Genomic DNA, 15,806 nt, shown 5'->3' with positions numbered 1-15,806 from the left:
TTACAGGTTTTTATTCACATATAAACTTTGATCAACACACATAGAGCCATAGGCATAATTTGCGGGTGGGACGGGTGGGAGTCAGAGCGCATCAAATATGGTTTTCAGAAGTTCAAACACGCAAGAACAAACCTTATGAATAACTATGACAATCTCTCCATGGACTTTTTTTTAGCGTCAACGTTTTTTTGTTGTGTAAACTTTCAGTGGAGGGACAGAAATCTCAGGTTTCATTAAAAATATCTTGATTTTTGTTTTGAAGATGAAAGAAATTCTTATGGATTGTGGGTGAATTAGTGTAAAGTCATGGGAACTTCTGTAGTTGGTAACATTTTCCAGTTATGCTCTGTTCTAAAATATTTCATTGACTAGAAACGGGTCTTATAAAATTTTAGGTCGCACTTAAATTTTCAGTACATGCACTTTCAATGTACTTACAGTGTACTTACCCACAAAAGTACTGAGTAATGTAAGGTACAGTAACTACATGGGCTAATGTTAGGTTCAGGGTTATCAGTTACTACAATAACTACATAGTATGTTCATGCGAAACAGGATTGTAAAAAAAAGGTGCTACCAAATTTGAAGTCCTTGTTCAGTAATTACAAACAGCTGGAAAAGTCATGTAAAATTCACAGTTTAAAAGTGTGTGGATACTGTTTTGTAAATACACCTATATGTGTGGTGTCATAATCAACATGCTGCACCTCTTTTCCCATTTTAGTTTGGCTTAGGAGAATTGTTTTCCCATGACAGAATGACTTAAGTTTCAATTTAAGTGTTTCATTTCTGAGTGCTTTTGTATTGTAAATATGTTTGTACATAGCTATTAAGTGTTGAATGAAAATTTCAATAAAATCTAAATAAGTGTTGATATTTTGGGATGGTTGATTTCAGCTTCTACTGAGTTTTTTTTGTTTTGTTTGCAGATCAGCTTTTTAGACAACCACGATTATAGTATCTCGATTATAGGTTGATGATAACTCTGTATTTATAACTCTCTGCAAAATGCTGCCACCTGCTGAATCTACTGCATTACACTTCACGGCTCTCTAGGCAACGTTTTCTATTTATCACCTGTTAAAAATAGTCTCTACAGAAAAAAACATACATAGGCCTAATGGAAGTAAAAGAAATAATAAATAAAATCCCCAAGGAAAGGCCACAGTGAACTAATGTGTTTTGAGATGTAGTGAGTTTTGGATTGGGAATGTAATGGCTAAATCACTTTCTTTTGTAGAATCATGTTTCAACTTTGTTTGTCAATACATTTATAGGCAATGTGTTACATGTATGATCTGTGTTTCCCCCCTTCATTGTGTTTTTGGTTCAGTCCTGTTTCCTAGTGTTCCATGATTGTTCTAATTAGTCATGTCTATCACCTGTGCATTGGCCTCATTAGTTATCTTGTTAGTCCCTGTGTATTTATACCTTGTGTTCTCCTTCGGTCTTTGTCCGTTATCGTCAGTGTGAGTGTTTGGTGTTTCTCCTGAGAGTTTGATTAATAAAAGTTATTTTTTACCTATTCCTCGTCTCCATGAGCTTTGTCCTACAGGTAACGTGACACAATGGGGGCTAAAACTATATTGAACCCCATTAAAGGATTAGTTCACCCCAAAATGAAAATTTCCTAATACCTGTTTACAATGCGACCGTATAGGAGGATAGTTCAAATAGTATTGTTTGCTATTATATATATAGTAATAGTATTCAGTGAATATGAATAGTAGCCTATATTAATAACATTCTGATGAATATGAATGGTAGTTCAAATAGTATTGCCGGTGCCGGCGTGACCTTTCAACGTGATGACGTAGTTCATCAGCTCAATCTGAAATATTGAAGGTAAAAAGTCTATAAATTATAAAAACATTTTTTAAATGACCTATCATTTCACTAGATAACAACCTCTTCTTCAACTGAGATCGCGTACAGCCCGTTTAAACACTTTTGAAACTGCATTGATTTGGACTTAAAAATGATGGTAACCAATGAAGTCCATTGTTAGAAGAAAAATCCAGAAATGTTTTCCTCAAAAAACATAATTTCTCTCCCACTGAGGAAAGAAAGACATGGATATCTTGGATGGCATTGGGGTGAGTAAATTATTTTACAAAATTTTCATTTTGGGGTGAACTAATCCTTTAAGTGAGAAGGGAATATATATGCCAGTAGAAGTTCTCAACCAAGGGATGGGGGCACTATACGGGGCCTCATTATATCTTAAAGAGTTATTCACCCAAAAATGTAAATTCTGTCATAATTTACTCGCCCTCATGTCATTCCAAACCTGTAAGACTTTCGTTCATCTTCAGAAAACAAAAGAAGATCTTTTTGATGAAATCTGAGAGCTTTCTGTCCCTCCATTGACAGCTACGCAACTACTTTCAAGCTTCATAAAAGTATTAAAGATATCATTAAAGTAATACATGTGACTCCAGTGGATTAACCTCAGTTTTATGAAGCGATTCAAGTGCTTTGTTTGGCAAAAAAGCCCATAATTTACCACTTTATTTACGAAATATTAATCTCTGACATGCCTTCATGCGTCAACACAACGCGCACGCGTCATGGTGCTCTCCTGAACGCACGTTGGAGATTCGAAAATTTAGGTCATGAAAAAAAAAAAAAAAAAAAAAAACACACACACACACATATATATATATAAAATATATAATAAAAATAAATGCCTTTCCCATTACAGATCTGATCAGACCGGAAGGCGTTTTTTTTTTTTTAAATGAAAAATATTTGTAAAATGGAATTAAAATGTCTAACGTGTGTTTAATAATAATACAGTGTTTATCGGTTATGTTTAGGGGTAGTGGAGGGCTTTATGGTATTTAATAAGGTTGCATCCATTTAATAATTTAATAATAATCATTTACACTATGTTATTATTGCATTGGCCTACTGTAATGTCCAACAACACTGAGGTGCAAATAGTATCTGCCACTATTTATAATAGCATCTACTACACGTATTGGAAAGAAAATTATATTTTTACGTTGTGTAAATAGAATCTATCGGTATTCTCATTTAGTGTAAATCTATTAGTAATTATCTATTCTTACACTTTTTTGTGAATGTATTGAATGTGCACAATCTACAACTAATAGTTAGTGTTAAAAAGTAGTGATAAATGAAATGAAAATTTCAAAGTAGCTTTTAAGTAGTTAGTTTGTTTATAATGTTCTTGCACCTTTTGCGCATGTTTTGGATGCATACCCCATGATTGTGTTTAATTTAATTTTTAAAAATGTATCAACAATTAAACAATGAATCGACAAAAACATGGACTGTATGCCGATTATTTATATAGATGTAGCCTACTGTTGTATTTTATTAAAGTAAAAAAAAGATGAATTGAGGCAAACTTTACTGGCTAACCAAAAACAAACCATAAAAAATAATGTTCTAAAAACCAAAAAATTACGTTCTGAGAACCAAAAATTGTTAGCTGGGATGGAATAGAATCTAGTTGCTAATACACTGCAAATAGCCACTGTCTTTCTTTAGCGATGTCTTTACTACCTTTCTGGGGCTTGAAAGTGGTAGTCCCTCAATGGAGGGACAGAAGTCGCTCATATTTAATTTAAAAGATCTTCATTTGTGTTCTGAAAATGAACGAAAGTCTATGAGGGCGAGTAATTAATGACAGAATTTTAATTTTTGGGTGAACGATCCCTTTAAAATAAAGGCTGACTTACGACTTTTTAGCCATGTTTTTGGCACAAAGTTACCGTTGGATCATGATCTGAGTGATCTTGCTGGATTTGATTTAGTTATATTTAAAGATTTGCAAAGAACCGTCATGAATGTTTCCTAGTCTTGCAAAGAGATAACTTACTGAAGCTCATGAATATTTAATGCGCTCAAATGTACGAGTCAATCACAGCAACGTCACAACCGCAGCATCCAATCAAACAGCCGCAAGCAGACATTCCGGAAACCGCGAGCCAATGAAAACAAGCAGGAGACTTGCACATTAGGGGTGATCATGTGTAAACAGAATAATAGTGCCTGTTGAAATCACTAACAGAGAAGTAGGTCAAGTTGCGGTGTTTCAGAAAGATTTAATTCATCCCACCACGGTCATCTGCGCAGCTTTATTTAAAATATGGAGAAGAAACAGACCATCAATTTTGGAGCGGGACCGGCTAAACTTCCACAGTCGGTAAGTGCATCAGTAATTTAGGAATGTTTTTGTTTTTTTAATGTATATATTTTTGGTTAAAGTTTTGTTTACGCGTCATCGCGTTTGTAGAGTAAAAGCAGTGCTGCGTGACATCATATCAGTACGATTACATCATCTTTATCAGTAACAAACCACAGAAAAGAGTGCATGCACACTTTTATAATACTGTAGTGCGCATGCAAAACTTGTTTTATGATACTGTAGTGTGCAAAACCGTTGTGCATCATTTGGGATGCAGGCTTTGGATGCGCTGTAAGCATTAAAATAATGCTGTTAGCAGTTCTGCTGGTCTAGAGATGCATGCATGTGCAATGTTGCATCAGCCACAACTTGGCATTCAGAGTCGCCTGTGGACTGAAGAGTGCCAAGTCTTGTCCAACTCAGTAGATGCTAACAATTACAATTATACATTCAAACTCTCGATTCAGAGATCATATACATACCAAAGAGAGTATTGTAAGGACTTGGTAAAGAGTGGACATGTCTTGATTTGTTATGAAAAATGTAAAACAGGTTATTCTGCGTGTCTCTGAATACGTTTTTGAATCAATCCTTTGCTTCTAATCAGTAGCTTGCCTTTTCTCATTAGATAACTAACCTAACTCTCTAACTGTGAATGAAGTGGTTGTTTACTCCAGAAATTCAGGTTTAATTGCCTCTCCAGTGTCCGTGTGCCCAGTTTTGCATTTTTGAGCCTGCTAACTGATTGCCTAATCCTAACTGCACCCCCACCCTCTCGACAATGAGGAATGCAACCTAGTGATGGGGAGTCGACTCCAAAAGACTCGATTCTTCGACTCTTAAAGTGATAATTCACCCAAAAAATTAAAAATCTGTCATCATTGGAAGGATTTAATAAAGATAGTTTAACAGCCTACATTCAGTGTTTAATAATGACGGCAATCTTGTATTCTTATTGCCGACGCAGTTTCGACTTGAAGTAAATGGAGCAAATTGAGTCGATTCTGGGAGTCGTAAATCAAAGTTAACTCTGAAAAAACCCTGAAATCGAGCAGATTGTGCGATACCAGCAATATATTCATGTGGTGTGATGTAGTTTGAGGCTTGATTTTATTAACCTACCTACCCTAAACAATTAACCCTAAACCTACCCTTAAAACAATGCAAATATAGTGTTGGTAGCACAATCTGATAAGTAGCATTATAGCTTTTACTGATTGCATGGGTTGTTTCCCATTGGTTTCATAAGTGTCCAACATGTCCATCCTTTTATCTGGCTTTTTGGTCACAAACAGAAAGACTTTCATTCAAAAGTCAATTCTAAAGACCCTCTATTTATGGTAGTTTTACTGTTTTAATATAAAAAGTTATTTTATATTTCATTCCTAGGTTTTACTCCAAGCACAGAAGGAGCTGCTGGATTACAGTGGCACCGGGATAAGCATTCTTGGTAATGATCTGCGTTATAAATATATATATAAGCTTACATGTGCAATGCAGGTGTTTATGTCTCTTTATATCTTATCCAGAAATGAGCCACAGGTCGTCGGATTTCACCAAGATCTTAAATAATACTGAAAACCTTCTCCGTGAGCTTCTGTGAGTGTTTACCTTTCATGAAACTATCCCTCAGTTGGAGATTAAAGGACAAATCCAGTGAAAAATGAACCTGGGGTTAATTAACACATGGTTACCGAGTCGATCGTTCCCTGCGATGTGTTTTCATGAAAATCGAATTTAAAGAGTTTTATCTTTAAAAACAGATTAGCTCATTTAACTTATTAAACTGTCTGTACACTTACAAAGTTCTCAATGCTTCGGTTTGCATGTAGGGACCCTCATTATGATACTGTGTTAGTGTGAGGCTATTTTGAGCCTTGTTAGTGGTATTAACTAGCGATTTACTTTTACTTACTCTGTGCCCCATATACTAGCGTTATAAGATCATCTGTTTTTAAAGATAAAACTCTTTACATTCGATTTTCATGAAAACGCATCGCAGGGAACGATCGACTCGGTAACCATGTGTTAATTAACCCCAGGTTCATTTTTCACTGGATTTGTCCTTTAATGTCTTTCATTCATATTCCATAACAAATGTACATTTTTCACACTGAATAGGAACGTACCTGAAAACTATAAGATACTGTTCCTGCAAGGCGGAGGCTCGGGACAGTTCAGTGGCGTTCCTCTGAATCTGATTGGTCTGAAAGAGGACAGGTGTGCAGATTACCTGGTCACGGGGACGTGGTCTGCGAAGGCGGCCAAAGAGGCAGAGAAGTACGGGAAAGTGAACGTGATCCATCCAAAACTGGATAGTTACACCAGTGAGTAATCAGAGTATAGCAAACGGTTTTTAATTGCTGAAAGGTGCTTTTTGTGTCAGTCCTGTGAAATCTGTTCAAGCTATCCTGCATATTTTGCACTCTTTCGAAAGCATCGCTCTACCCTTTGTAAAAAAGAAGCACACTTTAGCAATAGTTTAAAAAAATAGTATTTAACGTACATTAAAACTTTATACTTACAATTATATTCAAGACACTTGACTGCATGTTAATTGCAATTCAATTAAAATGTATTCTAGTTTAAATTTATATTAAATGCATTTAGCTGGTTTTTTTTTACCCACTTCAGTAGACTTTAAATGCATCTTATATATCATTTCATAATTTGTCTCTGAAATATGGTCTGCTGAATGTCCCGACAAGCAATTATGTAAACTAAAATATACTTGTATATATATAATATAATTTCTACTGCATTTAAATGTATCTGTAACCACACATTTGTAATAATGTACCGGTAGTTGCAATTTAAAATATTAACTTTAAGTGTAATATTGAATAACACACTACATTTAAAACTACAGTCCAGTACTTTAGTATGTTAGTCGACTCATCAAAATAATTATAAGTGTACTTTTTTTCAGCCCTCATCCTTCCCTTGCACTTTGTAACAAATCTTTCCCTCGCGGGTCAAAATGACCCGAAGCCCTAAAAATTTTTTTTTTTAAATGTTGTCCAGAAAGCTTATTTAATTTCATTTTTATCTTTTTTGCTATTTATTAATGCAATTTTGGGGATTTTGTTGTGTTATTTTATTATTTTATTTACTTTTAAATTACTAGATTTGATCAATAAATTATAAATGAATAATAATTTAAGAACATTCCTCACATACTTTCAACTTAAATTCAAAATAACTCCATCCATAGTCTCGCGTAGCCAGACCTTCAGACTGACGGCTGAAGGTCTGGAATTCATAGCAGCTTTCTTTGGCCAAGGCCCGCCCATAAGGCCGTTTGACCGACATGTCAAACAACCAATTACAGTTCGTTTCATTCAGCGTCACGTTTCGGGGCGTGGAAATGTCCCCACAACAACAGACCGGCGTGCAACAAGTCAGTCAGCATAGAAAATCAAAGAAGGAGAAGAAAACAAGATAGATAGGAGGGGACACACAACTAGTAAAATTGGATCTGCTGGGAATCCTTCTAAATGCTGACAAAGGGTCGGCCAGGCTTGGAAAATAATACTCTTCCCAAATCCCGTCGGCAAACAGGCTAAAATATCTCTTTTTGTCTCCACTAAGTGCCTCAAACAAAACTCCTGGACATCTCTTAAAGAGTCTATGCCGTGAACCTCGCATACTTTTGAGAATCCTACGTTTAGCTGATCTTGATAAATGCTCATTGTCACTCATGTAAACACAACAGTTTTTCTTCCGCAATCACGTCTGCGCTTTGTTTCCCGGCGGACCGAAAATAAACGCGACACTCGCGCCCCCCGGAAATCCGATAAAATTCAACCAATCAGATGACGACTTCGACATTCCTGAAGTGTTTCCAGTTAAGTGTACCATATGCATCAGACGTTTAGCCAACGTTCCGTGGGCGTGACGTCTGAGGCTGAGACTACTCCATCCATAACCCTTTTAATTCAGCTCAAAATATCTTGCATTGGGTGTCTTTGCCGACCTCTTGTGGGAAAATAATAATATAACATGATATTTCATGACTCTTGCCACTAGATGGCCTTATAGCTCTATATGGAGCAAATTAGCGGTTCCTCTGGGTCCTAAAGTCAGTTTCTCTTTAGTATGCATTCAGATACACATGTAGACATTTATAAATAATAAAAAAAATTGATAAAGTTTTAGTTTTTTATTTATTTATTGAATTTTGATACTTTTTAGGTTTTTCTATACTGAAGCATTCCTTGCATTCCATTCATTCCTATGGGGGGCAAATTTCTTTATTTCTTTATTTTCAAGGATAACCCCTTGAGATGCACCATCTCATTTTCGAGGGGGTCCTTTACATTACAAAGAAACCAACATCAAAATGGAAAATCATAATTAAAGGAAATACAACACAAGACTATAACAAACGTTTAAATACAGTAACATTCACATTCATATACACGCACGCACTAACAATGCTCCCACAAAATTGACCCGCGTCGTTAAATTTCAACCACAAAACTCCTCGAATTCATTCAATTCTTTTTTGTGTATTCGTGGTTCAAGTGCGACAAAAGTCCTGGGGTCTTGAACCCCTCTGATGAACACTCAATTGTAAAAAAAAAAAAAGAAAAAAAAAAAGAGTTGACCCGAGGGAAGGATGTTAAAGAGAGTACACGTACAACTTTTAAAAAGTGCACTTTGTAATAATGAAAAATTAGAATTAAAATAAAAAAAAATTGTTGTGCTTGAAGTACACTTAAGTGGCCTTTTATTTTAATATTATATTATCTGCAAGAAAAGTTTTAAAAAGAAATATGTACACCACAAGTGCACATGCAGTACATTTTTTTCACGAGGGGCTGCAGACTTTTGACTCTTCTCACATGACCTCTAGTGATGCATCAATCTTTGTTTTCTCAGAAATCCCAGACAGCAGCACCTGGTCACTGAATCCTTCGGCTTCGTACGTCTATTATTGCTGCAACGAGACGGTGCACGGCGTGGAGTTCAACTTCATCCCCGACACCAAAGGAGTGGTCCTCGTCAGTGACATGTCATCCAACTTCCTCTCCAGGCCGGTAGATGTGTCAAAGGTCGGTGATCGTTCTCAGAAAAAAAACAATCCAAGGCACTCGAGTAAATTGTTTTTAGAAAAATATAAAAAGCCTTTATTCTTTCATGGCTTAGGTATTTTAAAGGTGCTGTATGTAACCTTTTCACTCTACTAAAGCATAAAAATACCATATTATGTTTGCATATATTGCATATATATCTCCGGTATTTTGAATTGGACTGCAGTACCTATTTCGACCACTAGTTGTCATTCTTACAGACTGCACCTTTAAAAACAGGTGACGAGCAATCATTAGTCATCATTGGTGATGAATCTTCAGCTAACGTTTGGTATCCTAAAATATCCTTTATCATAAACGTGGCACTGCAGTATTATCTGTAGTTCTACTCTGATATCAAAAGTGAATTGCTAGTTAAGGCCGTGCGTGTCTGTGCATTTCCACAGTTCGGTCTGATATTTGCTGGCGCGCAGAAGAATGTTGGGTGTGCGGGTGTGACTGTTGTCATTGTCAGAGAGGATTTGATGGGCAAGGCTTTGAACGAGTGCCCGATTATCCTGGACTATCAGGTGCAGGCCGGCAATAACTCCGTCTACAACACTCCTTCATGCTTCAGGTGTGTCTTTTCTTTGTTCATCATGTTGTGTTTCTGTAGTCTTCATGAATCACTAATGCATATGTCAAGTGAAAACTTGCCAAACAAGCAGCAGTGGACTTTTGACTGACTTGATGTAGAGAGTTCAGGATCAGGATGATTTTTAAGGTTCTTATTCTCACCCTAGACAGCATTTATGTGATCAAAAATACAGTAAAATCATTAATATTGTGAAATGCTAGTATAATTTAAAATAACTGTTTTATATGTGAATAAAATGTCATTTAATCCTATGATCAAAGACCCTTCATAAATCATTCTAATGTGCTGATTTGATGCTCCGTCATTATCAGTTATTATTGGTGCTCAATTATTTATAATGGTTCTTATTTTTATCAATGTTGAAAAATATTTTTGCTGCTTAATATTTTTGTGGTACATTTATTTTCTGGATTCTTTAATAAATAGAAAGTTTAAAAGGACATCGTTTATGTGAAATATAAATCTTTTGTAACATTATAAATGTCTTTCCCTCCTGAATAAAGTATTATTATTATTTATTTTAATTTATATTACTTACTCCAAACCTTTGAATGGAAGTGTATGATATTGAAGCTTGTTTCCGCCACAGAATAAAAAATAAAAAAGGTAATTTATCCCACAATTCAGACTTTTTTTCCTCACTAATTATATAGTAGGAATTGTGAGATAAAAAGTAGCAATTATCTTTTAAATTGTTTTATTATATGACGGAAACAACCTTCCATAGGTTCATGATTTAAAAACACACACATTTAAAAAAATTTTTATTTTATTTTCAACACTGATAATAATCAGATTTCTTGATCATCATATCATCATATTAGAATGATTTCTGAAGGATCATGTGACACTGAAGACTAATGATGCTGAAAGTTCAGCTTTGATAATATAATATATAGAAAGCAGTTATTTTGATTTGTAATAATATTTCACAATATTACTGTTTTACTGTATTTTTGATCAAATAAACGCAGCCTTGGTGAGCAGAAGAAACTTCTTTCAAAAACATTAACAATTGTGACCGTTCGTGTGTGTATTATGCAATAATAACTATAATGAACAATTATTCTAAGTTCATAAGTCTAACTTTAGACTATTTATGATTGTCAAGAAATATAGCAACTTGGTGCTATTAATAATCAATAATTTAGTTAATAGAATTGAGTGAATATCCAACATTTTGTACAATAGCTTTAATTGCATACAGTCAGACACATTTACATTGGTTTTGCCGTTTTTAATAAGGATTAATGGCTTTGTTTGGATCAAACCACAGTCTTATGGCTCATTTCAAGATATGTTTGCAGAGCCACCACACAGATCAATCATTCCAGGAAGAATCCTAGTTGATCAAATGTTACAAAGACAATACAATACTCTCCTTTCCTAAGTTCAGCAGGAGTCCCTTTATCTTTTAGTGTGTGCCTAATAGACTCCTCAACGTTCCATCAAAGTAATGATGATAATGTGTGTGTGCAGTATTTACATCATGGGTTTGGTTCTGGAGTGGATCAGGAACAGCGGAGGAGCAGATGCAATGGAGCGGCTCAACAAGCAGAAATCTGACATCGTCTATGACATCATCAACCACTCCAATGGATTCTACTCGTCAGTGATCCGAGATTCTGACTCAGTCACATTTTAGATAACAACTTTGCAGATAAATATGTAATCTTCTTGTACAGAAGGTTATTCTTAATGCATAATATTGAAACGGTCAACTTTTTAATATTTAATCCATTATATGAAGTTAATCTTTAAGTTAATATAATAAAAAATAGGAAAAAATTATTATTATGAACTTTTCAGTAAACAAGACTTTACATATATATATATATATATATATATATATATATATATATATATATATATATATATATATATATTGGCAGATATTATATTATCTGCCCTTTTGGCAGATATTTTTTCTTATTTTAAACAAACTTATTTTGACACATTTGTCAGAAAACAAGACTTTGCTTTCCAAGTAAATGTATCTTGATTTAAGAATATTTAGATATTTGTGCTGGAAACCAAGACACACATTCTAAGGAAGACAACTGATCTCTGTTCAGACATTTTTTGTCAAAATGACTTCTTGCCCTTCTCCCACTTCTCAGATGCCCTGTGGACGTGGCGTGTCGAAGCCGCATGAACGTTCCCTTCCGCATCGGAAAGAAGGAAGGAGATGAAAGTCTTGAGAAGTCGTTCCTGGACGGCGCCTCTAAACTTGGCATGATCTCTCTTAAAGGACACAGGTGTTGTATGAAAATTAGGAAAATATAACGTTTTGTTTTTCTAATTCATGCAATCTTATAGTAATTGCACACTAGTTTATCAACACACATTTTCTTTTGTTTTTATGGAGGAGTAATGCTGCACAAACACTCCTGATGTGTCTGTCAAATGTACTGACAAGCGTTTATGATAAACTAAAATATGTTGTTTTATTGAAACTTCTATGCTGTGAATTTAATTATTAAATTGCTCATCATTACAAATCTAATGAAAAATATATTGACTTTAAAATTAATATTGAAGAACACCCTACAGTACTTTATATGTGCTTTAGGGGCCGTTTACACGACACTAAAAACTGAAAACTTTTTATGCGCTTTGGCCGTTCATTTAAATGACAGCGTGTTTTGGGGCCTGAAAATGCAAGCTTTCGAAAACGGGTTTCAAAGTTCAAGTTTTTGAAAACGATAACGTTACCGTCTCCATGTAAACTACAAAACGTGAATTAGTGAAAACGGTGACGTCATGCACGTGTGTTACATGTTTAGTCTAACGGCATTGCGTGTACAATAAGCTGTTTAAAACGTGCAATCACCCAATCAATTTTAAGCATCCATGGTATAATCAAACATCTAGTGGAGCTCTCTCTGAATATGCATTTATTTGTCATTTTAACTGTTGGAAAAAGAGTGCAAAAGTGGACTTCAAAGATTTCTTATCTTGTTGCGCCCTCTATAGGCCATGATCAGCGACTAGTTGACGTCAAGGCCCCCTGAAATCAAAATTTCAGTTTTTTTTGCTTTTAGTATGAATATGTTAGCCTTAAGGTTATGAATAAGCGTGTGTGTGTTCCTAAACAATGACAAAATTGGCATTTAGGAAATATAAGCGTTCAAAACTTAGTCTCTCACTTCCGCTAAAATGGATCACTGATTTTTATGACATTACACAGACTTCAGCTTCTCATCACATCTTCTGTCTAATCAAATGCTCTCTAGAATCTAAAGCTCCGCCCCCTATGCTATAAATACCACCTGGCAAAAGCGACCATCACGGAGCAATATGTGTTGGAGATGTGTGTTCGGTTGCTCAAACGCTCGAGTTTTATTTCGTTTTCCAACTCTATGTTGGTTAAGAATAAAATGGCTAAGATTTATTCACACCTCTACTATTGAATCCAATGTATCATCAGCGTTCGGATTCACTTACATGGTGCTGTCAAGTACGACTCGCAATCTGTGAGGTAAACTAAACGCTATTGGCTATTTGAAAAGGGGAGGAGCCTTCTTTTTTTTGTTTTTTTTACATTTTTCTGTTTCAGTGGAAATCACGTCAACACATCATACAAAGCTGCGCATGCCAATGCACTTCAGTGGGCCTTTAAAGCATCATGGCAGAGCATTAAAGTCAACTAGTCTGTTCAACCCCTACAAAGCAACCGTTGCAAATCCATTTGTCCATCCTATGAGAAGTAAACAAGTAAACACGAGTGCTTGGGTGTATGTCATAAATTGAACATGGCATCAGTTTACATCAGCGTATTCTTCTGTTACACACTCAAAAATATGTATTTTTTCTTCACAAAAACAGCACATACTAGTATAAGTAAGCGAATTAGGAGGCAGCGTGTGTTTCTCATGTGTCTCACGACTCTTTCACTGTTCTCAGGTCTGTCGGTGGCATCCGAGCTTCCTTGTACAATGCGGTGACTGTTGAAGATGTGAAGGCTCTTGCAGCCCACATGGAAGAATTCCGCAAGAATCACCAGTAGCTTAAAGGCCTTTTTTTGCAACTTGGATTCAAAAGGGTTTCTTGATTGTGACACTAACAGGGTTTACTGCAACACGTTGTAGCAGATGAATGGAATATAACAAAAACTCTAATTCTAACTCTAAAAAAAAAGCAGATTGTTGTCGTTGCATAATGTTCTTTTTTTTTAACTGACCCTTTTATTCAAACTCTACTGTGCCTTAATGCTTGTAAAATTGTGATAGAATTGTATTCCAAAACATTCCATGTTTCACTAATGTAAATGTATGTTATCAGTGACTAAATACTGTGATACAAGCTAAAAGAAAATAAAACACTTCTAAAATGCTCTACACTGCAGTGTTTATTACCGAGGAGAGATTTTTAAGTTAAATTAACATGCATTATGGATATTACTGTATGATTTAGAAAATAAATATTCTTAAAAAAACAGTACTGTGGTGGTACCATGGTGCTGAAGGAATACCGTATTTATGTACCATAAACTTGTATGCTACCTTAAAGGAACACTCCACCGTTTTTTGAAATAGGGCTTATTCACCGTCTTTCCCACATTTAGATAGGTGGGCAAATGCATTTTTGTCTCAGTGCATGCATTGTTTTAGTTTGACAGGGTCGGCGCTAGCTTAGTTTAGCATAATGAATGGAATCCTTTGTTGCCAGCTAGCATGGCCTGAGTAAAAGTGATATATAAAAAAAAAAACCCCAGCTAATTACTTCTTGTGGCCTGCGTATTCACAACAAGTGCAAATAGCGATGCAGATTAACACTAGGCGATTTCCTATGCAGATATTGACTTGGGACTATATTAGGGGGAAGCACAGGCGAAGCACTGCTACTTGGGCGCAGAGATAACGCCCAAGTAGCAGTGCTTTGCCTGTGCTTCCCCCTAATATAGTCCTTAATATATAAGTCAATATCTGCCTAGGAAATCGCCTAGTGTTAATCTGCATCGCTATTTGTACTTGTTGTGAATACGCAGGCCACAAGAAGTAATTAGGTTTTTTTATTTATTTTTTTTATATCACTTTTACTCAGGACATGCTAGCTGGCAACAAAGGATTCCATTCATTATGCTAAGCTAAGCTAGCGCCGACCCTGTCAAACTAAAACAATGCATGCACTGAGACAAAAATGCATTTGCCCACCTATCTAAATGCAGGAAAGAAGGTGAATAAGCCCTATTTCAAAAAACGGTGGAGTGTTCCTTTAAAGAGCATCTTGGTACTGAAATCCTACATGTTTACAATTATTAGTGCTGTGCTTTTGCTATATTAATAAAAGTATTTGTATGTGGCAGTGTTTATTCAGCTTTGGAGTATTGTATTCTCTTGTAGCAACTTGAATGTTTGTTCAAGGATTGTTGAATCCAAACGAAAGTTTTACCTCCATTTAAATATCCATTGTGACTTGGATTGCCAAGTCTGCTGTTTTCCTGTGGATTTGGGCTACTTTTAAATTGTTGCCCTAGGTTGATTTTTTTTTTAACATACTGCATAAATTATGTTTGACAGAATTTTTATTATCTACCCAAGCGTAAGGATATTTTTGTGTGGAAGGGACACTGGTCCTAATTTATGAAACTGTGGATTGCATAACAGTGACTAAAATATGTATTATAGGTAAGGGAGTGGCATAATCTGAATTTCGTTATTTAGGCTAGTTTAATTGGTCAATCTGCTGGTTGTGATTAGCTCTGATACACTGATCTAGCAACTTTTTCTACTGCTAAAAACACAAATTAGTTCAAAGGAAAATTAGTTGAAAAGGAGTCTCGATGCTGTTGGTTTGCTGCATGTTTTAGAGAATTGCAATCCGGTCAAATGATTCAATAAAAAGGTTTTCAAACTGGGGGGCCGCAAAGGAGTGCTAGGGGGTCCGTGGAGTGTAAAAGTGTTTTTTTTTTTAAATAAACACATTAATTAAATAAATAAATACATAAGACATCTACATTACAGCACAGTAA

At 35.4% G+C, this 15,806-nt stretch overlaps 1 protein-coding gene across 1 annotated transcript; it reads left to right on the top strand.

Moving 5' to 3' along the window:
- The first annotated feature begins 3,942 nt into the window (after positions 1 to 3,942).
- On the top strand, positions 3,943 to 14,170 carry psat1 (phosphoserine aminotransferase 1). Its single transcript, XM_084114028.1, has 9 exons — positions 3,943 to 4,177; positions 5,549 to 5,609; positions 5,689 to 5,758; positions 6,281 to 6,486; positions 9,044 to 9,216; positions 9,642 to 9,811; positions 11,312 to 11,440; positions 11,953 to 12,090; positions 13,739 to 14,170. The coding sequence occupies exons 1-9, from the start codon at positions 4,121 to 4,123 to the stop codon at positions 13,839 to 13,841; spliced, it is 1,107 nt and encodes a 368-aa protein (XP_083970154.1). The 5' UTR covers positions 3,943 to 4,120; the 3' UTR covers positions 13,842 to 14,170.
- The last annotated feature ends 1,636 nt before the right edge of the window (positions 14,171 to 15,806 follow it).

The sequence above is a fragment of the Abramis brama genome (genome assembly GCF_963993115.1).
Source record: "Abramis brama genome assembly, chromosome: 5".
NCBI lineage: Eukaryota > Metazoa > Chordata > Actinopteri > Cypriniformes > Leuciscidae > Abramis > Abramis brama.
This window is presented reverse-complemented; position numbering and strand designations above follow the sequence as displayed.

What these genes read in the sequence shown, in the direction of transcription:
- psat1 (XM_084114028.1), top strand. Translation starts at nt 4,121, where the DNA reads ATGGAGAAGAAACAGACCATCAATTTTGGAGCGGGACCGGCTAAACTT. An exon ending in GGCCGGTAGATGTGTCAAAG is followed by an intron (nt 9,217 to 9,641) that starts GTCGGTGATCGT and finishes GCATTTCCACAG; the next exon opens with TTCGGTCTGATATTTGCTGG. An exon ending in ATCTCTCTTAAAGGACACAG is followed by an intron (nt 12,091 to 13,738) that starts GTGTTGTATGAA and finishes CACTGTTCTCAG; the next exon opens with GTCTGTCGGTGGCATCCGAG.